Genomic DNA, 23,943 nt, shown 5'->3' on the forward strand with positions numbered 1-23,943 from the left:
TATTTTTTATTCTATTGATTGGCTGTTTGCTTTATTTTCTATTACATTGTGTCACTGGCATAGGCTGTAAATATGTCGGATTCGGAGGATTTAAACGAGTTTGCGAGTATCGTGGAGCGGATAACACGAGGAGAGGTGAGTAAGTCCACGGTGTGATTTATGGGACTGTCAGACACTCCGTTGGCGGGCATCATGGGTTAGACCAAGGTGTATTGCCGCCTCCTTGACAGATGGAGAAGAGGGATGTTCAAAGCAACGGTTTTGATTCCGTAGACGTATAAATAGGATATGACCGTTTAAGAAACAAAGGTAGCAGTAGTGCAGCAATACTATTAAGTCTGGGTGATGTGTTTGTTGGTCGTTTTCATGCAAATACTCTATATGAGCTGTGGAAATTAATTATATTATTATTATTATTATTATTATTGTATGTCTGTCTGTCTGTCTGTCTGTCTGTCTGTCTATCTATCTATCTATCTATCTATCTATCTATCTATCTATCTATCTATCTATCTATCTAATTGACGCATGAAAGCGATGATGTGAGCTGTTCTTGAGGGGTCGGATTTTAGAGGGAAATTAAAGCATGACTTCTGTCTATTGTCTATTTTTCCCCCCCCCCGAGATATTTCGTTTGCGTTCGTTTTCGTTTTTAGGCAATGGAGGCTTTGGGTGTGTGCATGTACGGGCAAATGCATCCTTTGTAATGCCTTTAACCATCAATGTCGTGAGTAGCCTATATGTTGTTATAGGTTATGTTATAATATTACAACTTATCACAAGTCATGCTATTAATACGAGGCTTCGAGACCATGTGATGAGTTGGCAGTGACATCGCCTATTCTTCACCTCCCTGCACTGCACCTTTACTCCCCTGAACGTCTGGTCCTCGCAGACAACACACACACACACACACACACACACACACACACACACACACACACACACACACACACACACACACACACACACACACACACACACACACATACACAATGCCAAATGATTCAAGTGTGTCGTTTTTTTTAACTGTCATTTAATCTCATGTAATATAGCTTATTATTGCTATTGCTAAAAAGTGAGTTTAGAGCAAAATAGCTTGTATATAAACTATTCTTGTGTTTAGTCTAGTGGTATAGGCTGTTCTTGCCACCTGCTAACCCACTATTAGATTGTTAATACAGATGTAATACATGCTATTAGGTAGGCTATTACATCATATTACAGACATAACTATAAATAGCACAGACAGAGATCTCTATTGTAGTCCAGTATTGATAAGGACCTATAGAAGGCTATAGAAAGACTACATAGTTGCAATTTTGGCTTATACAAGTATGTATCTCGATCACATCCGATTTTGGAACATTGTTGCACACCTCAAGTTTCGCTCCATTGAAACCCGAGCCCACTGCCCCACCCCTCTTTTGAATACTCTGGGCTGCAGCATTGTTTCTATGGAGATTCTCAGTGTCTCCACCCCCCTCCCCCTCCCTGCCCCCCCCCCCTCCCCAGTAGCGACTCTACTTTTGCTGCTGATTCACGGCGCGGTCTCATCCACGGCGTCACGCTATTTAATTCATTGTCGACACTCACAGCGCTTGTGATTGCAGTCGGCATCTTCAACACACGTTGGAGAAGTAAGGTTTTTAAAAAAACGAGTTCTAAACGCTGCTAAGATAGTATATTCATCATGAATACATCTGTAGTGTCGCGACGTAACTCAATATTGGTAAGTATAGACTGAATGAATGAACATAAGAGGAAGCTTTTGTTTTGATAACAAAATTAGGCTACAGGCGTTCTCACGGAGGGGGTGTCGGATTTGTTGTTTTGCGGCATTGTTGCTCGGAATTATTTGGGATTTAAATGAGGCTATGTTTCTGTCTCTTGTTAAACTTTGTCTTCACAATTTTGTGACAAGACTTTGAAGCTCGTCAGTATTTCAGAGGAATTGCGTAGCGTGGCGTTTCTTTCCATTCTCCTCTCGCCACAGAAGCAGGACTGCTAGAACTTCCCTTTCTCAGCAAGTGCAGTCAGTGCATTACAAGAAAAAAGTGCTTATGTGGCTCTAAACAATTTTAGCAGAGACACAGGCAGTTTACTGCGTAGGAATCTGACCAGTGTCGTGTTTCACCGCCTGAAACCAATCAATGTATCCATTAGTGACGTGGCCAGTCTGAAGTTTGATTGCCTCTCTCATTCGCAACATCCAAACCGTTGCACCAGAAACCAACCGTAAAACGCTATTTATATAACCATTTAGAGGTTATTCCAGTCAAAACCACCTGTTAACCTTTAATTGGCCTCTGTAAATATTGATTTAATGTCATGACACGAGAAGAGATGTTAGTCAAAGCATTTCATGATATCAATTACGACTGTATGGGATGTACTTTACAAATACAATTTGATTTCCTACTGTATCCATTTTGTTTTTGTCTATTTGCTCCAGGTCCCTATCAAGAACATCGAGCGAGAGCTCATCTGTCCGATATGCAAGGAGCTGTTCACGAACCCCCTGATCCTCCCCTGTCAACACAGCGTCTGTCACAAGTGTGTTCGCGAAGTTCTCCTGCTCAACCATGACGACTCGTTCAGCACCGACGCGGGCTCCGAGTGCTCCAACCCCGGGAGCCCCCGCTCCAGGGTCCCCTCGCCCAGCATGGAGAGGCTGGACAGACTTGCGAGATCAGGTGCGTTTGTAAGATCAGGTGCGTTTGGGTTCGGCCATTCAGTGTCCCGTGTTGTTGTGACATGGATGGAATTAGCATAAAAAAGTTTAACACATTCTGTCCCCATTGTTTCATATCGCTTTAAAAGGCCGTTATCTTGGCTTCATATTGGAGTAGACAGCCCCCACCTCCTCCCTGTTTAAAACCCTTAGCGGCTCATGCAGTATTTTAGCTATGCCAGAGACCACCTCTATCTTGCCAGGGCCTACTTGAGAGACACAGTCTTCAGGTTGTAAGGAAACCTGACAAGCTCTTTCAAGTCTTAACTTCTCTTGTCTCGTTCAACGCCTTTCAGGCATGAACTTCAAAGAACCTTTCAATCATGAATGTATTGTGGATATTTTGATTCAGTTAATAACAAGTAATTTCTAAAGAAAGACAGATTGAATACCTATCATTTACACCACCTGGAGGAAGCAGGTTTGAGCTATGTACACACGGCTGAACAAAGCACGCCTATCATCCCCGTGATAAGCATTTAAAACACTTTGAAAATAACTGGAGTGTTTGGAAAAGGGAGGAAGAGAGGTGGGGGGGCGGGGGTTGTCACAATATTATTTTTATTTGCTTCGCAAAACATATGCCATTGCTAAGGAAAGCTGAGGCTTCAATGTCCAACCTCTAAATCGGAGCTGAAGGCAACATTGGAGGGTGACAAGGCGGCCATTCAGTTGGCTCTGAGCCGGCTCCCCTGATGCCTCTCCGCTCTGACCACACCAGCTGCAGCTGCTCACAACACCAGTTGACATTCAGACAACTTCAATGTGCTCATTCTTCACAGCCAGGTCAGCATCCACACTCTCACACTGGAAACATTCTGCTGCTTGAGGGACAGAGTTTGTTACAGGGCTGGGGTGGTGATAATAATATAATGCATCCTTTAGTTGTTCTAAGAATCATGATCTTCTGTAGCTGTAATTCGCTATGGGTTACGTGAGTTGGCACTTTTATGGAGGATTAACGCAACGTTTTTATTTTCAGAATAAGTATGTTATGTCGGTAAGGACGTTTTGAGCGGCAAAACCTTTCTTTAGAATGCTCAAATCTCTGACAGTATTACATGGGAGACTAAACCCCTGCTGATTGGCTGTTCAACCAGTGGTGGCCATGGTGACGGAACCTGCCTGCGTGGAATGGAAGGAGGATTAGGAGAACTAAAATGAGCCTGTGAGGACGGAGGACTTGGGTCTATATTTATCAGTCCAGGGCCTGAAAAGCCAACAAAGCTGAGGGGTGTTACTGGAACTTCATCAATAGGGCGTTCTTTACCATGCGAGAGGATCTTAAAATGGCCGCTTGTTTGGTTTAGCGTGTACCTATCGATGAGGAGCCTGAATGCACACGCAGCAAAACAGTGACTGTGCACACAGTACAAGTGAAATAAACTTTATATATCCACAGGATACAGGTTGTAAACTGGACAAGGAAATGCTTGCTGCTTCAACAGTGAACACGTACACACATCAGAGCAATCAAAGTTCCAGAGTGCACATTCCTACACACTCATTCACATTCAGCACCTTTGATTTCCTGTTTATTTTCAGTACTGTGTGTCGGCCCTTGTCCAGTCCGCCGTCATTGGAAAGTGGATCAGGTTTTTGCTCCACTTCACTTCTGTTCACATATCTGTGTTTAATGTTGGTCTCACTCCACTTCTCTGTTCATTGCTTGCAGCCACACTCAGAAGGTCCTTTGGGAGGAGAGGTAGACGCGGGTTCCATGTTTTGAGTAACTGTAGTAGTGAGTACAGTGTTTCTAGAACCCCCACCCCCTGTGAGCTCCAGCTGTACTGTACCGTACGTAACCTTACCACACAACTGACTATAGATAGGCCCCCTCCACCCCAACTGACTATAGATAGCCCCTCACCCACACCACTAGGACCTAGCTAATAGGGTAGATCATGTGGCATTTTGGCTTTTTTTTAAAAGTCTACTGAGCGAAGGGTTTAATGTATGTGTCTGCCTGTAGTAGTTGGTGTTTTTATTCAGGCTGGGTGCTCTCTGGCCTCAGTGCTCGGCCTCTTCAACACGTGAATGTCTTACGAAGTAGGTTAGAGAACGAGAGAGAGGGATGAAGTACTGGAGGGCATGTGAGTCAGAGAGGTAAAGAGGGGGGGATGAGAGAGAGAAAGAGACAGAGAAGAAGGGAGAGGAGAGGGAAGACAGAGAGAAATGAGTCTAGATGTTGCCTAGGAGTCCAGTTAGAAACAGGAATGCCTTAATGCCCTGGCTAATGCAGTTCCTTGGCATTGTCCCCTGCTTCCCTCCCTCCCTGTACTCTCTGAGGCCCAGCGTCCCGGGCATTCACTACATTGTGGAGGCTAGGAGAGAAAGGAGGGGAGCGTAACTGTAGGGGATCTATTGAGTTAAAGACAGTAGAACAGTGTGTTTGGACATGCCAAGATTCTCCCTCTTATCATCCCACAGCAGGGGTGCTGAACCCTCAATCTATGTCTCTCTCTCTGACTCCTCCTGCCTTTGGAGGGGAGGGGAGGGGGGGGGGGGGGCGTGTAACTGGCTGGCTGGCGTCACGGTTCAGCTGTAATTGAACATGATTAGTTTTTAAAACACTCCCAAAACCGTGGGGTTTGTTGAGACAGCTCTCGGCCCAACCAGCCAACTTTCTAATCTCAGCTTGTTTGTGCTAGTTGATGTGAGACGCCCAGACAACAAATGCCAAACAAAACAATAGACTTATTACAGCCACTGCTTCGTCAGCAAGATTAGTGGGGAGAGGTTTTCTCTGTGGCAGTTTTGCTCAGCGCTCAGTAGATGTTTTTAAAAAGCTGTGCCGTGATGAGAAGCTTCCTAATGCTCGAGAGAGAGATTCCTCACCACCACTTCTTCTAACAATTACACCAGCCCTTTTCTCAATTGTTAGAAACTTGATTCCTCTCTCCTGTCCTCCACTCGCTTCCTACTCTAAACTTGTTGGTGGAGAGGATTTAGGTCCCTCCCACTGAGGGATTCTCCTCCAATGCTTCTTCCGAAGGAAGTGGAAGGACAGAGGAGGAGCGGAGGAGAGGAAGCGAGGAAAGGACGCGAGGAGTCAAGTTTTGTAACAATTGAGAAAGGGCCAACGAAACAAGTCCCCATAATTACACACAACTTAGACTTCTAGTCAATGCAGGATCCTGTCCAGTTATGTCCCCACCACAGACGACACGTCCTAGAAACAGCACTTGGTTTTCAGCCTCAAAGCCATTCCTCTTGTCTCAAACAGTATTTTTCACCTAATTAGATGGGGGAGTTCAGAATGTGTGTAGGGAAGATTTATTCCAAATTGACCCAATTTCCACAATCTGAATGCATCCCCCCTCCCTCCTCACCCTCCTCCTCCCTCTGCCAATTTTAGATTCCCTTTGTAATGCAGAGTTGCTCCCAGCGACAGAGATGTGTCGCCTTTTGACAGTGTTGTAAACCATGTGCATCTGTAGGAGAGGAGAGGACCCCCCCTCTTTCCCCTGCCGGAATGACCTTGCGATGACTCGTCAGTTTCTGCCCTGAGCTGAGCTCTCTTTCTCTGCACACCTCTCTCTCTCTCCCCACCTCTCTGAGTCCCGCTGCGGCAGGCAGGCTGTGAGCCTCACTCCCCCTGCTATTGCTGCTCCCAGCCCCCCTCCCTGACCCAGACCAGCACTTTCCCACTGAGCCTAAGTACACTGTCCTTCTTTAAACCCCCCCCCCGACATCCTCCCCCAGGCCCGGACATCCGCCCCCCCAATCCATGAATGTTCATACCGAGACCCCTCAGACCTGCTTCTTCATCAGAACCCTGCCCCCCCCCCCCCCCCCAAAAGCCTGCTCGCTCACGACCCCATCTTCATCCTCATCCTCACCCGTCTCCCGCGTCATCGTACAGTCAGACACATTCCACACACTCACGGCATGTTTCACACATGCTTGCTTTGCTGTGCAACCATCGCTTGCTGTGAGGTAGCGCTATGCAAATGATTTATTGTTGTTTTAGTTTTTTGTTTGTTTATGTGCAGTTTTTCTTTTGTATACTTGTTGTGTTCCGTGTCAAGGTCCTGCTGCTTGCGTCCGTCATGCACCGTGTGTGTGTGTGTGTGTAATGAATGCCTTCTTCCTCTTGTTGGCTCATGTACAACGCCCATAGACTCGTAAGGCGGTACTGCTTTATGAGGCGACTATGGTTATTGTGTTGATGCATTGAACTGGACAAATGGTTTTATTAAAAAAAAAAAAAATATCCATCTGCAGGTAATAATTTATTTGGAAATCTATAACTCTCTCTTACCTTTTTGGTTGAGTTGACTTATTTTTATTTTACAGTGCACTTTATATTGCATTATTATTTATTTTTTTACACCGTCTTTCTGATCTGTCATTAATTTTAAGTCATTTAGATTTGATTTGAACGTGTCACTCTGTCCAGGTCACTGTAAAGACTAGTGCTGTTCTCTCCTGTGTGACGGACCCTGTAACGTGAGCTGCCTTTAGAAGGATGTATGTCCTGTTTTGGTTGGACTCTGGCTCCTTCCACACGTGTGTCTGAGAGAGAGAGACATGGGTCAAATACATGTCACATTCTTGAAAGCATACAAGTTAGAGACGTGCTTGATTTAGCTGTGAGGGAGCACTTCTGGGACTAGTCAGTTGGTCCCATTGTACCAGGCAGACTAAATCAAGCATAGCTCAACTATTTGGAAAATATTTGACACATTTGACCTGTGGGGGTGTGGTCGACCACACCCGTATGTGGGTGGGGGTGTGGTCGACCACACCCGTGTGTGCGTGAGTTTGACCAACCCCCGGCCCACCCTCATTGTGATGTCACAAGCCCCCCCTAACAGCTGTTCCTGTCGCCTCCAGGCTCCATCTCTTCGCCCGGCTGGAGGCGGGGCTCCGTCACTCCACGTGTCACCACATTCCCGTGCCCCGGATGCCAGCATGACATCGACCTAGGCGAGCGCGGCATCAGCATGCTGTTCCGCAACTTCACCTTGGAGAGCATCGTGGAGCGCTACCGCCAGGCTGCGCGCGCCGCCATTGCCATCATGTGTAACATGTGCAAGCCGCCCCCACAGGAGGCGACCAAGAGCTGCATGGACTGCAAGGCCAGCTACTGCAATGAGTGCTTTAAGCTGCACCACCCCTGGGGCACCCCCAAAGCCCAGCACGAGTATGTGGGGCCCACCACCAACTTCAGGCCCAAGGTAGAGACCATTATCACTTTGTAGGGGGGGGTTATTGTGTTTATCTCTAGGTTTTTTTTGTTGTTTTCTTTGTGATGGTAGAATGCTCACATGTTTGATGAGGGACTGTTCATTGATTGGTTGATAGGCCTAAGGTAATAATGCTGCTATTGGTGTCATTTTCATACGCTCCTTATGGGAGCGCTATCATTGGTTGTTTGGTTTATCTGTGATACTAGAGTTGGAACTGATAGTAGGCTACACATCTTTTTCTCCTGTAACACGTATCCAGTGAAAGTCGCTTGTTGTGCAGATGGGAGATAATCAATTTAAAGATGGTGGAACGTATTCAAAGTGTCAAAGTCCTATAAGCTGTTTTGGTTAAATCCTGTGGCGTCCCTGCAGGTGCTGATGTGTCCAGAGCATGAGATGGAGAAGGTGAACATGTACTGTGAGGTCTGCCGACGTCCTGTCTGTCACCTGTGCAAGCTGGGTGGTTCCCATGCCAACCACAAGGTCACCTCCATGAGCAGCGCCTACAAGATCCTCAAGGTATGACTACCATACCTGTATGATCCCCTCAAACCACCCTCTTTACTCCCCTATGACGCTCTCTTTACTACCATATGACGCCCTCAAACCCGAGTGGTATATTAGAAGAGTGGTGTCAGTGAAGGGGTCCAATTTCTATTGGCTAACTCAAATAGTGGCTAACTCAAATAGTTCCTTCACACAAACCTGTGGACCAAGTTATCAGGCAACCATTTGGGTAGCCAGTCTGAGAAAAATTGCTACCATAGATTATAATTTCTGCCATTGTTCCCTGTCCTGAAGTCTTGTAAACCATGGCCACTTACTATTGCATATTTTAGTCCAATAAAAAAATCTATATTGGGGAAAGATTTTTTTTTTAACTACTTGAAGTCTTCAGTAATTTCATTGGCACCAGTCTTCTAATATAGAGTACCACTCTGCCTCAAACTATACAAATAATAAACCCACTCAACACCTGGCTCAAATACATTTGTGAAATACTTTGAAATACTTTTCATACCAGTTTTCCTGGTACAATGGAACTCATTTAATAATAAGGTATAGTCCCCAAAAGTGCAAAAAGTCCAAACAAACTCAAATGCATCTCAAATACTTTGAAGTATTTGTTACAATGATATACATTTGAACTGGGTCTGTCCCACCCAGTGAGAGGAGAGATTGTGTTGAGTCATTCTGTTCACCCATTGACCAGTGACTCTGCCTCTCTCCAACGAATGAAATATTGATCGGTGGCCCGTTCCCCGGGCCGAGGTGGCACGTTGCCAGGGGATCAGTTTCTCTCTGTGAGGAGCTGTAATCCAGGAGGACTGATGGACGGTTATCAACAACGCCAACTCCATCTCTCTCTAGACGGGAGGTCAATGATCCAATCAGAGCAGAGAGGTCGAGGACTCTTATGTCTGTTAGCTGTAACAGACGCGGGCAGCGGGAGTCATCCATTTTTAATGACATAATTTGTCCCTTATGATGTTGTCTCTATTAGACATCTCTGGTCGTATGTCTGTGCTTTATGTATGGAGGGCCTATTGGGTGTTCTGATCATAGATATAGAACCATAGAACAGTGATATAGGGTTCTATCTCTGTGGTTCTGATTCTAAGGATCCGGAAACTTCCGACCCGGGCGAGGTTGGGTTTCCAGTGTTGTTCTATAGTCGTTCCTCCCCACCTTGCGCTCACATGTTGCTTTGCTTCTTTGTTGTTATGGATCTGAACAGGAGAAGCTGTCGAAGAGTATCCATTTCCTAATCAGCAAAGAGGACCAAGTCAGGACTCAGATTTCTGAGCTGGACGTGTTGATCAATGAGACAGAGGTAAAGTAATGGGTCACGACATGTTGTGTTATTGGCTGACTCAATACAAAGTCCAGGGCCCGTATTCATAGTGTCTGAGTAGGAGTGCTAATCTGGGATCAGGTCCCTCACATGTCCATAGGATCCGATTCATTCTGATCTAAAAGGCTGGACTGATCCTGGATCAGCACTCTTACTGTTTGTGGATACAGTCCTGGTGATCTGTGGAGGTAGAAATCGGAGGACGGGCTCATTGTAATGAATGGATCGTTCCATCCCATGATTTACAATAAGCCCGTCCTCCGATTTCTACCTCCACCAGCCTCCTCTGGTGTAGGTCTGTTTATATAGTAGCCGGTTCAGTCAGTTATGTTAAAAAAACAAAACAATGGAACTTTTCTGTCTGCTGAAAACAAAGGTCACTTAACCAAGCGCATGCAAACGGAGGCACAAACAAGGAAGCACAGGCTCATTTGCATAGTTCCCCTGCTGCAGTATGTGCTTGGATGGGCAGTCAGTGACCTTGTCCCTATAGTCATGGCTTATCTGTCTGCCTCTGTCTTGCGTAGGCGTTGATAGTGCTGTTGTTTGTTGCAACAAATGTATCTGTATGAGTGTGTTTGTATGCTTGGTGTACTGTTATACACGTCAATTAGACGTCATGCTAGATACGTAGGCTAGCTAATCAGCACACACCTCAGCATTTATTCCTGTCTGTTCTCCTGGCCCCTTCACTACCGCAGAACACGAGAGGAGGCTGGCGGAGGTAGAAATCGGAGGATGGGCTCATTGTAATGAAGGGAATGAGGAATGGTGTTGGATACCATTCCTTACTCTGTTCCCATGCATTACAAAGAGCCCGTCCTCCGATTTCTACCACCACCAGCCTCCCCTAGAACACATGTAACAACAAATGTATCTGTCTGCAGGTTTTGATGTACAGTATCATACATTAGCTGCGTCCCATTGCTCCACCCGTCTCCTGAAGTTTCACTTTCCTACATGAATTTAAGAAGCATAGGATTGGCACTAAGACCAATCCATTCCCATTTGAATCAATGGTGGACAAGTGCATACTTCAGGACAAGGATGGATAAACTACACACTTTTAACATTTAAAATCACATCTCCTGTCCCGCTCCCGCACGACAGGAGAACGGCCAGCTGGCGGAGCGGCGAGCCAACGAGCACTTTGAGTGCCTCTTTGAGACACTGCAGCAGAGGAAGTCGGACATGCTGCACTCCATTGAGCAGTCGCGCAACCGGCGCCTGGACCAGCTCCGGGGCCAGGTGGAGGAGTACCAGGGCATGCTGGAGAACAGCGGTCTTGTGGGATACGCCCAGGAGGTCCTGAAGGAGACGGACCAGTCCTGCTTTGTCCAGACGGCCAAACAGCTGCACATCAGGTCAGGTTTCTGTCCTCCTGACACTGGCGCACACACACTGCTTGAAGGCTAGTTATGGTAACTTTACTGCAGGGGAGGCTGGAGGAGGTAGAAATTGGAGGATGGGCTTACCTTTCTTCATTCCAATCTTTGCATTACAATGAGCCCGTCCTTGGATTTCTACCTCCATGCAGTAAAGATACCATAACTGGCCTCCAAGCACTTGGGTTGGAAAACATGCTTTTAAACATGGATTAGGATTAAGACGGGAATAGTTACTCATGGCTATTTGATAAATGATGTCTACCATCACCAACTACAATGGTCCTGTAACGTCCTGGGTCCTCTGGATATGTTAATGAGGATTTGGGGTGGGGTGTTTTAGTGTTGAAGTTGAGGAGGTGAGTGTGTCAGAGTGCTAGTCAGCGCTAGGGTTAGCGTTGTGGCGTGGCTAGCTATGTGCTTAGCTGTAAGGACACTCTGGGACAGATTTGTACAGCAAAGTCCAGTTGACATTCCACCCCCCCACCCCCCCAAAGCTTCTAATAGAGATCAATTAGAGGTTTTAGCTACGGACATTCATGGAATGCTTTTACTTTCACGTAACACTCTTTCGCTTTCCACACACACACAATGTCACTGCTTGTTGTTCCTCACACAGACAATGACTTCCTGTTTATGAAACTGCCTCCTAGAGTGTCTGTCTGTACAAAGTGAATACTTTTTAACATGTTCTCCCTCCAGGGTCCAGAAAGCGACAGAGTCCCTGAGGACCTTCCACCCAGCGGCTGACCCGTCCTTTGATGAGTTTGTCCTGGACACGTCCAGAGAGGAGACCATGCTGAAGGAGATGTGCTTCGGTGGAGGTAAGAGGCCCCACCTACAGTGTATGAGTTCACGCAGTGTGTAGACCAGTCCACCTGTATGAGCTAACACAGTGTGTAGACCACACCACTATGGAAGGGATGAATGGGTAAGATCACGTCCTGGTTCCAAACAGAACCAGGAAGTAAGATGGTGCTTATCTCTCCCGTTCACTGTGGATGAAGACATACAGCCTAATCTAGACGACAGGTGGCGTGGCGCTTGGGAACATCTCATTAGCCACTTTTTAAGGTGTGAAATCCTCAGACGAATTTAGATTTTTTTTTAACAAACTCCCACTTTAATTACCAGTGAAGCATGGGGTGCAGTAATTGGTGTGCTTACGCACCTGTCTCCCCCACTCAGCCTCACCCCCTCCCCCACTGTCTCCCCCCCTCACCCCTCAGCCTCCCCCTGACGTCCACTTTCCCTCCCCGCTGAGCTCAGCTGGTCCTACGGCAGTCTCACCACCACCACAAGCTCTTTAATTGAATAAGCCGGTTACGACAAACACACACACACACACTCTCTCTCTCTCACACTCACACACATGCGCATCCAGTTCAAACACACACACTCTCTCTCTCTCACACACACACACTCTCGCACTCTCTCGCACACACACACATCCAGTTCTCTCGCTTGCTCTCACTCACATACATACAACCAGTTCTCACACACACATGCACACACACTGGGGTTTTAGCACAGAGACCATTGTGGAGCCTTTCCTGATCCACTGATTTCCATCGAGACTCTCTCTGTCGTCCCTGGTCAGATATAAAGGAACCACTCTCAGGGCTGCTGGCTAGAGTTGTCCTCCGCCAAAAGGAACTTATTTACCATGCACATATCAAGTATAACCATAACCAGGATTCAGGAAGTAAACATGAGGCTATTTATAGCTTTAGATTGACCTGTGACTCTACCAGGCTCTACCAGGTAAAACCATAAGGTACCATCTTGCCCTGTCCACTATTAGATATTAATCTGATTATTTAATGGGCTTGAGAGATCATCTCTGTTGGACTATTAGGGGCTTTGAACTCTACAGGGCCGACCCTAACCCTACTGGGCTGGCTCTGACAAAAACACACTACTTTACTTTACACACTACTGAGGCGAACCGAGCTGAGACTAACTACTGTGCTGACTCTGTGCTTTCACATGGTCCTTCCCAGGCCCGTCACTGCCACCTTGGTGGATGCGTCACTAGGCCAGCACACTACAGTAGTGTGTGTTTGTAATATTCATCAGTTGAAACAGTGATTGACAATTGGAGCTGGAACCTTTAATGAAAATATCTATAAGTATTTCAGAGAAACCTCTTGCCCTCTTTCTGCAGTTTGATAACAATAAACTGAACTTTGTAAAGAGGGTATAACTGGTCCCATCAGACCCAGACCCAGTCCTGCAGTGAGAGAGAATCATCTGTGTCCGTTAGTGACGGTTGCTTGTTTGGCACAGGCTAGTCCATTAGTGACGGTCGGTTGGCACAGGCTTGTCCTGGAGGCCTGGGGTCAAGGGTCAGTGGTCAGGCCTGTGATAGATGGGCGATTTGGGAGTGCCTCCATTGAGCCAATCAGAGCAGAGCAGAATGGATTTGTCCTCATTAAAAAGGACCAGATTAGATAACTGGTCTGAACACTCATCCACACCAGAGACAACCTAACTGAACGCTCAGATGGATATGTGTTGTATGGATGGATGTTATCTGTTTATCCAGCAGAGGAGGCTGGTGGAGGTAGAAATTGGAGGACAGGGTCATTGCAATGCATGGAATGAGGAATGGTATCAAACACCATTCCTCATTCCATTCCATGCATTACAATGAGCCCGTCCTCCGATTTCTACCTCCACCAGCCTCACCTGTTATCGAGGTAGGTTATATAGAAAACGGTGATGCAGCAGATATGTAACACACAGATTTGTATGATGCGAGTCTTTCAGAGGAGGCTGGTGGAGGTAGAAATCGGAGGATGGGCTCATTGTGATGCATGGATATTAGGGACTCACGGCAGCTATATAACCACTATACGTTCCATATCTATCTGCAGCGTTGTGGTTGTGAACGCTTCACTGAACACACCCAGGCCTCAGCCTGTCTTCTATGGACAGAGGCAAGATGGTAGTGCAGGCAGACTCAAAGAGGGAGAGAGAGAGAGAGAGAGAGAGAGGGAGGGAGGAAACTCTCAGGATTTATACACTGCAGTAATTGAATTGATGTCAGTGATGGGGGGGGAAAAAAGCAGAGAAAGCAGAACTGTCTCCTCCCATGTAACTAATGCCCACCGGGGGGGGGGGGTCTTGTATAACAACCAAGAACCCCCCCCCCCCCGGTGGGCATTAGTTACATGGGAGGAGACAGTTCTCTGCATTCTCTGCTTTTTTCATCAGACACCCCCCCCCCCCCCCCCAAACAATCAACAATCATCATTAACAATCCAAACCTAAAAACTATTTTTAGCATCCTCCATATGTCAATTACTAATTAAAACCTGCTCGTCAAGATATCATTACAACACCACTCTGTAGTCATGAATGCTCCCTCCCTCTCTGAGTCCGGGCCTGGCTGGTGCTAGCCTGATCATGCGTCCCTCTCTCTCCTTCCGTCCCTCCCTCCCGCGCTGGCCTGATCATGCATAGCTCTCCCTCCCTCCCTCTCTCTCTGGACCCGGTCGGCGGTGGCCTGATCATGCCTCTCCCCTCTCTCCCCCCTCTGGACCGGGCTGACTCAAGCCTGATCAATAGGTTTTACTCAGAGTGGCATGGTGATGGAGGACTGAGCTCCTGGGCTGTGTGCCCACTGCTGTGTTGGCAGGCTGCCCCCTCCCCACCACCCTGACCTCTGCCCTCCCGACCACCCTGACCATGGAGGGAGGTAGGAGGGGGGAGGGGCTAGGGAGAGCTCCCCCCTTCACCGTCCTGACCTCTGCCCTGAGCCCTCAGCCATGAGCCGGTCCTACGGGACCCTGGATCAGGATTAGACTGATGGTGGTGGCGGGAATCTCTGTCTGCATGGAGGAGGAGGAGGAGGAGGGGTGGAGAAGATGGATGGATGAGGAGTGAGAAAGGGCAGTGTAAGAGAGATGGGAGAGGGGGAGGGAGGGAAAGAAGGAGAGTGAGAGAGATGCAATTGCAAAGTGCTTTTCCTGGCAGTCTCTGTGTGAACCTCTTAAAAGGTTTCACGGTGCATCCTGCTGATGTCCTGAGTGACAGCCAGTAGAAGTTCTCATCCTGGACAGACCTCCACAGTTCCATACCCATCCAGCCAGAGTGTCGTCCTGCCCCCCCCTGCGTTCAAGTGCTACTTGGAAACTCCCAGTTTCCCACCAAGGTTTAACGCAGGATTTAGCATAGCGCTCCCAATTGGCTAATTCTGTGATGTCAAGTTAACATGAGTTGTGGCAATTTCTGAATGTTCTATTTCCAAAGAGCACTTGAATGCAGCATTATATTTGTTGGTAACCATGATGACTAGACAGTTTCAAGGTGCACTCCTCACACTGCAACCTCATCACCCCGACTAGTTCATTATCTTTATCATTATCTATCTCAATTACGTTTAGCATGGTTATTATGCTCCCTCAAATATTGATTGGCAACAAATCAATTGATCTGTTGACTGTGTAGATTCATTGAAAGGTCAATTAAAACAAAATCTCTTTGTGCTCTCACTCTCTGTTTTTCTGTCTTTGTCTTCCTCACCCTCCCCGCTTCCTCACCCTCCCCGCTTCCCCCCCCCCCCCCAGTCCCAGACCCCCCCATCATCGACCTGTCCCGCAGCCGCGTCTACAACGAGGGTCTGTTGTGCTGGCGCCTGTCGGAGGACGCCCTCCCCACGGACCACCAGGTGCTGGAGTACCGCCGCCGGGGGCGTGGCCCGGGCCAGGGGGCGGAGCCTGAGGAGGAGGAGGAGGAGGAGGGCGGTGGGGCCCGCTGGCGTGTGACAGACAGGGTGTACGGCCACAGCACGGTGGTGTGTGACCTGGAGCTCGACGGCTTGTACACCTTCAGGGTCCGCAGCTGCCGGAACTCTCTCTACAGCCCCTACAGTCCTGAAGTCACCTTCCATACACCTCCTGCACCTGGTAGGTACCTGGGAGAGGGGGGGGGGGTCTGGGGGGACAGCAGCTCTTGTAACTCTCTACAGTCCTGAGGTCACCTTCCATACACCACCTGTACCTGGGGGGGGGGAGGCAGAGGGGTCACCTTCCACACTCTAGGGGGTACTAGGTACTGAAATCTCTATACCTCCGAGATCACCTTCCACACACCTTGCGCACCCCGTAGGTGTGTGAGAGAGAGATTTATTAAGTATTTATTTATTTATTTAAACAGGAGGGCATGTTGAAACAACAGATCTCTCTTCCAAGTGTTGCCAAACCCAGGAGGTTTAGTTCTGTGTCTGAACAACCACCTACAGTATGCACACATCAACTTATCAATCATACTTCTCCAACCACGGCCATTTCCTTAGCCTACTCTACGTATAACAATGTCTCAGCTCTGAAAGCTGCTCTGAGGACTTTATCTCCATCCTAATTATCATCATTACCGGCAAAGTGCTCCGATTATTTCCCGTATTGCGATGGTATTGTTGAAACAGCACCTCTTTTTAATATGCCCCCTAGGCCGAAGCTAAGCTGTTCTATCCCCTCCTCAGAGCCTGCCTGCAAATTAAAGACCAGGCTACGAGAACAGATTAGCAACCAACAGATGCTCAGCTGTTCCCCACTCCGCTGTAGAACAGGACACGACCGTTATTTATTTATCACAGCGACACTTCTCCTTTGTGTGAATAAACAACTAACTCTCAGCCTCGGAATGGGAGTGTTTGTTTACCCTGACGTGTGTGTGTGTGTGTGTGGCTGTAGCAGCTACCGTAGCAGCTCGCCAGACTGGTGGTTTAAGCCTCCTCTGATTAACCATCAGATACCATCTGCAGAGCACAGCTCAGCCCCTCCCCTACTGGGCTGATATTATTGTGTTGAATAAGAGACTAAAGGTCTCCTGGCCCCCTCTCCCTGGCCCCCTCTCCCTGGCCCTGTCCCTTGCCCCTGTCTCCCTGTCCGCTGACCCCTCCACAGAGGAGGACAATAGCTGATACATTAGTATTTCATTGAGTGTGTCCTCTCCTTCCCGGCTGCCTAGCTTCATTATTGTGCTGTAAATGGCTGGGAGGCCTGGAGCAGGGCTGTGTGTTTGTGTGTGTGTGTGTGTGTGTGGGGGGGGGGGGATTGTCTGGTCCCTGTGTGTGAAGGGTTTGGGCCCTGCGTGTGTGTGTGTGTGGGGGGGGTGTCTGGTCCCTGTGTGTGTGTGAAGGGTTTGGGCCCTGCGTGTGTGTGGGGGGGGGGGGTGTCTGGTCCCTGTGTGTGTGTGAAGGGTTTGGGCCCTGCGTGTGTGTGGGGGGGGGGGGGTGTCTGGTCCCTGTGTGTGTGTGAAGGGTTTGGGCCCTGCGTGTGTGTGTGGGGGGGGGGTGTCTGGTCCCTGTGTGTGTGTGTGTGAAGGGTTTGGGCCCTGTGTGTGTGGGGGGGGGGGTGTCTGGTCCCTGTGTGTGTGAAGGGTCTGGGCCCTGTGTGTGTGTGTGCATGGGGGAGGTCTGGTCCCTGTGTGTGAATGGTTTGGACCCTGCGTGTGTGTGTGTGTGGGGGGGGGGTGTCTGGTCCCTGCGTGCGTGTGTGTGTGTGTGTGCATGAAGGGTCTGGGCCCGCTGTCTCTGTCAGCCAGGGGCCCAGTGATTGGCTGAGGCCACATTCCAGGGTTCGATTGGACGTGTTGCGACGGATGCGCTGCAGGTTAGTAATGAGGTGGAATTCTGGGTCAGCACCGAGACCTGGACAGGCCAGTACAGAGGCTCTAGAAGGCTGCCACCACCACAGAGGCAGGGACTGGACCGAATTTACTAACCTTTATGTATTCATTTAACTTGAGGCTGTTGTTTAGGGTGAATCAGATGTGTGTGTTGACACAAGGCAAGCTGGTGAAGCGTTGTTGTTGTGGCCTAGTTTGTAAAGGTCTATGAATAGATGTTCAGATGTGATGGCCTCTGCTCACACAACGGACCAGAGGCCACGTGTCAATGCACAGGCATACATTAGGATGACAGTAAATATGCCCCCGAGGCCTTCAAACTATTCAACATAAAATACAGTTTCTCAAAATAAAATAGCATTTCAGATTCAGATAAGATGTAGGATAGTGAGAACATTCACATGTCAGAGAGAAGTAAAGCATGCATTTGGATATATTAGCATTAACTTTCAATCCAAGGTGTTTCTTTGAGGATTCCCTGCTCCTGTCACCTGCTGTAGTCCGAGAAACGCCAGACAACAGCGCCCCTAGGTGTCAGTTTGTGGAAGGACATGTCTACGCACTCAGAGATGGAGAGGCCTGGTTCTGACAGTTGCTTTTATGCTCTCTTTCCCTCCCTCTCTCCCTGTCTATCTTTTCTCTCTCTTTCTTTTCTCCCCCCCTCTCTCTTTCTCTCTCCTTTTCTTTACCCCTTCCCCCTCCCCTGCCACAGCGTTCGGGTTCCTGTTCAACGAGAAGTGCGGCTTCAGCCCGGAGCGCCTGATGCTGAGTAAGCGGCGTGACTCGGTAGAGAGCGTGGCGGGCACCGCCTTCCTCCTCGCGGCTGAACGCGTGCAGACGGGCAGCTACGTGGGCCTGGACTACATCATCGGCGATGTGGGCATCTCCCAGGGCCGCCACTACTGGGCCTTCCGGGTCGAGCCGCACTCTTACTTTGTCAAGGTGGGCGTGGCCTCGGACTCCAAGCTGCTGGAGTGGTTCCACAACCCGCGGGACACCAGCAGCCCAAGGTAGGCCCCGCCCCCTCCGTCGTCTCCTCTCCTCGTCTCCTCCCCCTGTGGCCTCTCCTCTCTTTCCACTACTCTGGGTTGCCCAGACTCCTGGGCTCTACCCAGTGGAGGTAGAGGACAGGAGGACAGGCTCATTGTAATGAATGGAATGAGGAATGGTATGTTTTTATTCCATTTATTACAATGAGCCTGTCCTCCGATTTCTACCACCACCAGCCTCCTGGGCTCCACCTCTTCACTGCCACAGTTACTGTGTCTTACCATAAGTCTTGGCAAGCGGAACGACGTGCAGTGTCTGTCTCTCTCTCTCCCTCACTGGGGATCAGTCTGACTCACCCCCAAAGCCTGTTATGTAAAAAGCTTGAACCTGTAAAGGGCTTATTCACTAACAAATCCCCAATTTCTAGCACATTTTTAAGAAGTTGAGATATTCGTAATACGGTAATGACTTAATCGAATTACCTACCGTGTGTTTGTTGTTACGTACATTGATTAAAATACACTCGGGTGACTTAAGGCGTAGTATCACAATACCAGAACACAAAAACAACATACAGTGAGTATTATTGAACGTGGCATTGTGAAAGCCTGATTCTCTCTCTCCCCTCTGAATTCAGGTGTAGTATTCAAATACTGGAATACAAACACAGCATTGAGTGAGGTATTATTGAAAGTGCCATAGTGAAAGCCTGACTCCACTTCCCTCCTTCCCCCCTCCTCCTCCTCCCCCAGGTACGACCACGACAGTGGCCATGACAGTGGCAGCGAGGACACCTGCTATGAGCTGTCCCAGCCCTTCACCCTGCTGACCGTGGGCATGGGGAAAATCTTCATCCCCAAAGCCTCCATCACCACCGCCGCTGCCGGTGACCACAGCAACCGGGTGCTCCCCATGCCGCAGCGCATCGGCGTGTGCCTGGACTACGACGCGGGCCGCGTCTACTTCTACGACGCAGACTCCATGCGGTGCCTTTACGAGCGGCAGGTGGACTGCTCTGGAACCATGTACCCGGCCTTCGGCCTCATGGGCAGTGGACAGATCCACCTGGAGGAGTTCCTCACAGCCAAGAGATTGGTGTATTAGTCCCTGAGAGAGAGATGGGCCGGGCCCAGACCCGGTCCACACACACACACCAAAGTCTCTATCACATCGCGTGCGAGTGTGCGCTCTCTTGTAACAGCTGCCTTTGAGCTTGTTGGTTGTGTCTCTTCACTCTCTCTCTGCTTTCTGTTGGTTATTCTACTACTTGTCGTGTGTGTGTGCGCTCACTGTCAGCTCAACTGTCATCTGGTTATATCTTTGTTGAACACCTGTGTGTATTTATCTACAGTAGCTGTAAAAGTCCAGTACCACCTATAGCCAAGTCAGCTCCGGCAGGCCTTGCAGCAGCCGAAGCGACAACCTCGATGCCTTTGTGCCTTTTAGGAGAAATGGGTCATCTAGCAGATGCTGCGGTGGCTAATAATAACTGTTACTGAGAGAAACAGAGACGCAAGAGAGGCTGGTCATCACACTGGTGAGAGAGGCCGTAGTTTCATCACAAAGACACAACATCACGAGAGATCCTGACTAACATGGACTGATGTGTTTAGGATATCACAATCAACACTAATTTGTCACAATCAACACTAATTTGTTACACCACACTTTTATTTTGACACTTATGCATACATATGTATGTAAACAATTTGCACATTAAGAAAGAAAACGTTTGCACACAATTACACTGTTCATTGCTACAGTTCCACTCACTCACTCTGAACACGACTTCAGCGCTGAGCACAGTGACGGCCACTCACCCGGTCTCCATCCCGCTCACTCCCTAGTCTGAAAGATGGAACGCGGATCATGAAATAGTCACATGGATTTATTGACCTGTCACGATTGGTTGTTGATTCTTCCACGGCACCGAATGTCTTTTTTTTTTGGATCACTGAGAATGTATCACTGTAAAAACACACAACAGGTTCTCAACACAAGTGCTATCACTGAGTTACTTACTACTCCACTACCACGCAGTTCCTTAACTCCTTCACAGCAGACAGGAGTATATTAACACCAGGGGAGGCTGGTGGAGGTAGAACTCGGAGGACAGGGCTCATTTTAATGCATGGAACGGAATGAGGAATGATATTTGATACCATTCCTTATTCTGTTCCATGCATTACAATGAGCCTGTCCTGATTTCTACCTCCACCAGCCTCCGTTGGTAAGAACACAGCTCTATGGTGAGTACGGGTATCGGAGGCAGAACACACGGTGTTGATTGGCTCTTGTGAATCAGCTCAGACAGTGACTTGGTGTGTTCGATTTAGGTCACCCAGTGCATCGTGTACAGGGTGAAGTAAATCCAATGCCTCCACTAGAAGTGATGTGTTTTCTTGAGGGCAAGGGTAATCGGTGTGTGTGTTCTTGAGGGCAAAGTGTGTGTGTGTGTGTGTGTGTGTGTTCTTGAGGGCAAGGGTAATCGGTGTGTGTTTTCTCAGGTTTCTGGCCTGTGGGCCTTGCGCTACCTACCTCCTTCTGGCCCTGAGAAACCTTACCTACAACTATACCTTCCTCCTCAAACAGGACTCCATGTTGATTTGCAGCTTAACGTAAACAACTTTTGCGTTGGTTATAATATACTCATTGTCTATTCAGTACAATCTCAGCCTTTACATATTACATGTCCGATAATAAGCTGTAGTGTACATGTTTCATTTTAACCTTTAAAGTGTACATATCTAGTGTGATTAATTATTTTCAGACAAATAAAATGTACATCTGCACATTTTCTTATTGAGTTATTTTATGAGTTTGTATTTGCTGTGAAGTTTGTCGAACCTCAAGGCGTAAACAAACTTGAGAAGTTAGTGGCTGTTGGTGGTAAAACTATAATTGTAAGGAACTAGATATAATCGTGTGATGCGGTATCAAGGGAGCATTTTAAAACAGTTACTCACATCCCTTTTACAGAACTCTGTTGTGATGTCATGTTGGGTCCATTTGACTGTTGGTGTGTCCTAGAATTGTATTTTGTGTTCTATTCTTTGACTTTGAATTGAATATTATTGTTTGTGAACAATTAAGGAATCATGTACTGTGTCATAAAGATTTAGCAAAAAGAAAACAAATATCCGTAGTCGTAAACATGAAATCCTACCCGCTACACGATTGGTGCGCGTAATTCACATTGCAGTAACGCTCGGCCATTGCTTTAGGTACACTACTACTAAACCTTTACCTGTTCCTTTGGAAGAGACTGTTGAAACACCTTTAAAACAAGTCTATGCACTTAAAACAGCAGGTTGTTATCATTTATCAGAATGTATTATTATTATTTGCAGAACAAACAACTGAATGTCTTATTAGTTCGGTTTTTGAGTTGATTTGCTTATTCTTGGGTGATATCATATCAGTGGGGACCACAGCAGCTGTATTTTACACCGTAGACGAATGGTATAGAGATTTACTACAATAACGCGCTTACTGTATCGTATCCTAGCGGCATATCAATACTGTTTTTTAGAAAAAGAAGAGTATGGCTTTCAGTAGTTGGAGTTAAACCAAATATTCTGCAGGCACCCAATCTAATATGTCAAGCTTAGCACTTTAAACTGTAGCATGAACTCTGCCGCAGGGCTCTGCAGGGGTGTACTGTAAGATTTGGTGTGCAATATTATAGGTAGTAGGGGTTACAGGAAGTAGACCTGTTGTTGTTGATGTTGTGTTCTTCTGAGGAATTGGGATGGGGGGCGTGGTGTTGGCTTCCTGTCTGTCAGTGTAACGCTTTAATGAACATTTAATGAGAAGCTCTGTGTGTCGATCTGATTCATGAACTACTACTGTACGCTTTTTTAATTTGCTTGTTTGTTTCGGGGTTTATATGAAATAAATAATTGTGTGGTTTTTAAACCAATCGTGTTGTCTGTTTTATTGGATTCACCTTGAAAATGGTTGTGAAAAATAACGATGTTGATTTAGCTGCGTGCCACACAGTAATTGATTTATTGGAGTGAGGCCCACGATGATCAATAATCAACTTTACAAAAAGGGTTTGAGCAGACATGAACTCTGACTCTGACAGCAGACCAGTTACCCTTTGCTACTGTCTACTTAACCAGGTCACCATAATCAATACCACTCTGTCCTCTTGAATTGGAGGTCTTTCCACCAAATCAAATGAATTAAGTGAATAATAATTAAGGGCTATAGTTGTGTTTTATGGAGTATGGGCCCTATATTACAATAAGCCCACTATCTATATTTGAGCAGTAATAATGTTCTGGGCCAGTAGCGGACTGGCCATCTGGAGAATTCCCGGTGGGCCGGTCGATCTGTGGGCCGTGAGCCGGTGGATGGGCCGGTCGACCTGTGGGCTGCAGGGCCGGTGAGCGACGCGATCTGTGGGATTCGCGCAGCTCTGCCCGGACCGTCTGTCCGTCCGTCCCTGTTCTGGTCTACATTTCTTTCCCTTAAAGAAATGTGCTTCCTTGTTGAGTGTATAAATTGACATTGGAGTGTTATAATGGGCTTGAATGGCCGCACCTGCAGTTCAGTTAATTGAGACCAGATGGTAAAAACAGACCCTCGAAGCCCCCAGGGGTGAGGACGTGAGACTGCACTGGCAGAAATGGCATATTTAATAGACATGTTATATTTAATAGACATAGACATGCTGGCCACTTGTTGTGCATTCAATTCAATAAATGTACTAGTTTGACAAATTCAACATTTTTATTTTCTCAGAAGCACTTGGTTAAAATCAACCAGTAAATCAATAGTAAATCATAAATACACCTTGCCCCCCCCCCTCCTCACCTGGGTCGGGATGCTCCGTTGCCAGGGAGGAGGGAGGAGGAGGCACGTCGTACGCGCGTGCAGTGTGCAACACGGAAGAAGCGGAGGCAAGACAGATTCCACGTCATTGAGGTGTATTTGTGCCATAGATTAATGTGGTTATTTCTGTACGCTTTTGATATGGTCGCATAATTCCAATAACCTCGTATTGGATGAATAGAAGTGATATTATATACCGACGGGGTTTTTTAATCTCTCTCTGGCGGCAGCGGCCTGGATAAAGACATTGGGATTCTGCTGAAGGTAAAACACTGCCGACTGTCATCTTGGCTAGCCAGCTAGCCT

The 23,943-nt window shown here is 47.6% G+C and overlaps 2 protein-coding genes across 2 annotated transcripts in view; both read left to right on the plus strand.

The window, feature by feature from the left end:
• Nucleotides 1-72: 72 nt before the first annotated feature.
• trim36 (tripartite motif containing 36) lies at nt 73-20,923 on the plus strand (the record flags this gene model as incomplete). Its single annotated transcript, XM_083672745.1, has 10 exons — nt 73-135; nt 2,456-2,696; nt 7,574-7,917; nt 8,302-8,448; nt 9,668-9,763; nt 10,895-11,148; nt 11,872-11,993; nt 15,744-16,082; nt 18,518-18,815; nt 19,548-20,923. 10 exons carry the CDS (start codon nt 73-75, stop codon nt 19,897-19,899), a joined length of 2,256 nt encoding a protein of 751 aa, XP_083528871.1. The 3' UTR covers nt 19,900-20,923.
• Nucleotides 20,924-23,740: 2,817 nt separating this feature from the next.
• ccser1 (coiled-coil serine-rich protein 1) overlaps nt 23,741-23,943 on the plus strand; it is a 68,211-nt gene continuing 68,008 nt past the window's right edge. Inside the window, exon 1 of the mRNA XM_083673950.1 lies at nt 23,741-23,901. The gene's annotated coding sequence lies outside the window, so the exon portion shown is untranslated. The remainder of the gene's footprint in view (nt 23,902-23,943) is intronic.

The sequence above is a fragment of the Argentina silus genome (assembly GCF_951799395.1).
Source record: "Argentina silus genome assembly, chromosome: 7".
NCBI lineage: Eukaryota > Metazoa > Chordata > Actinopteri > Argentiniformes > Argentinidae > Argentina > Argentina silus.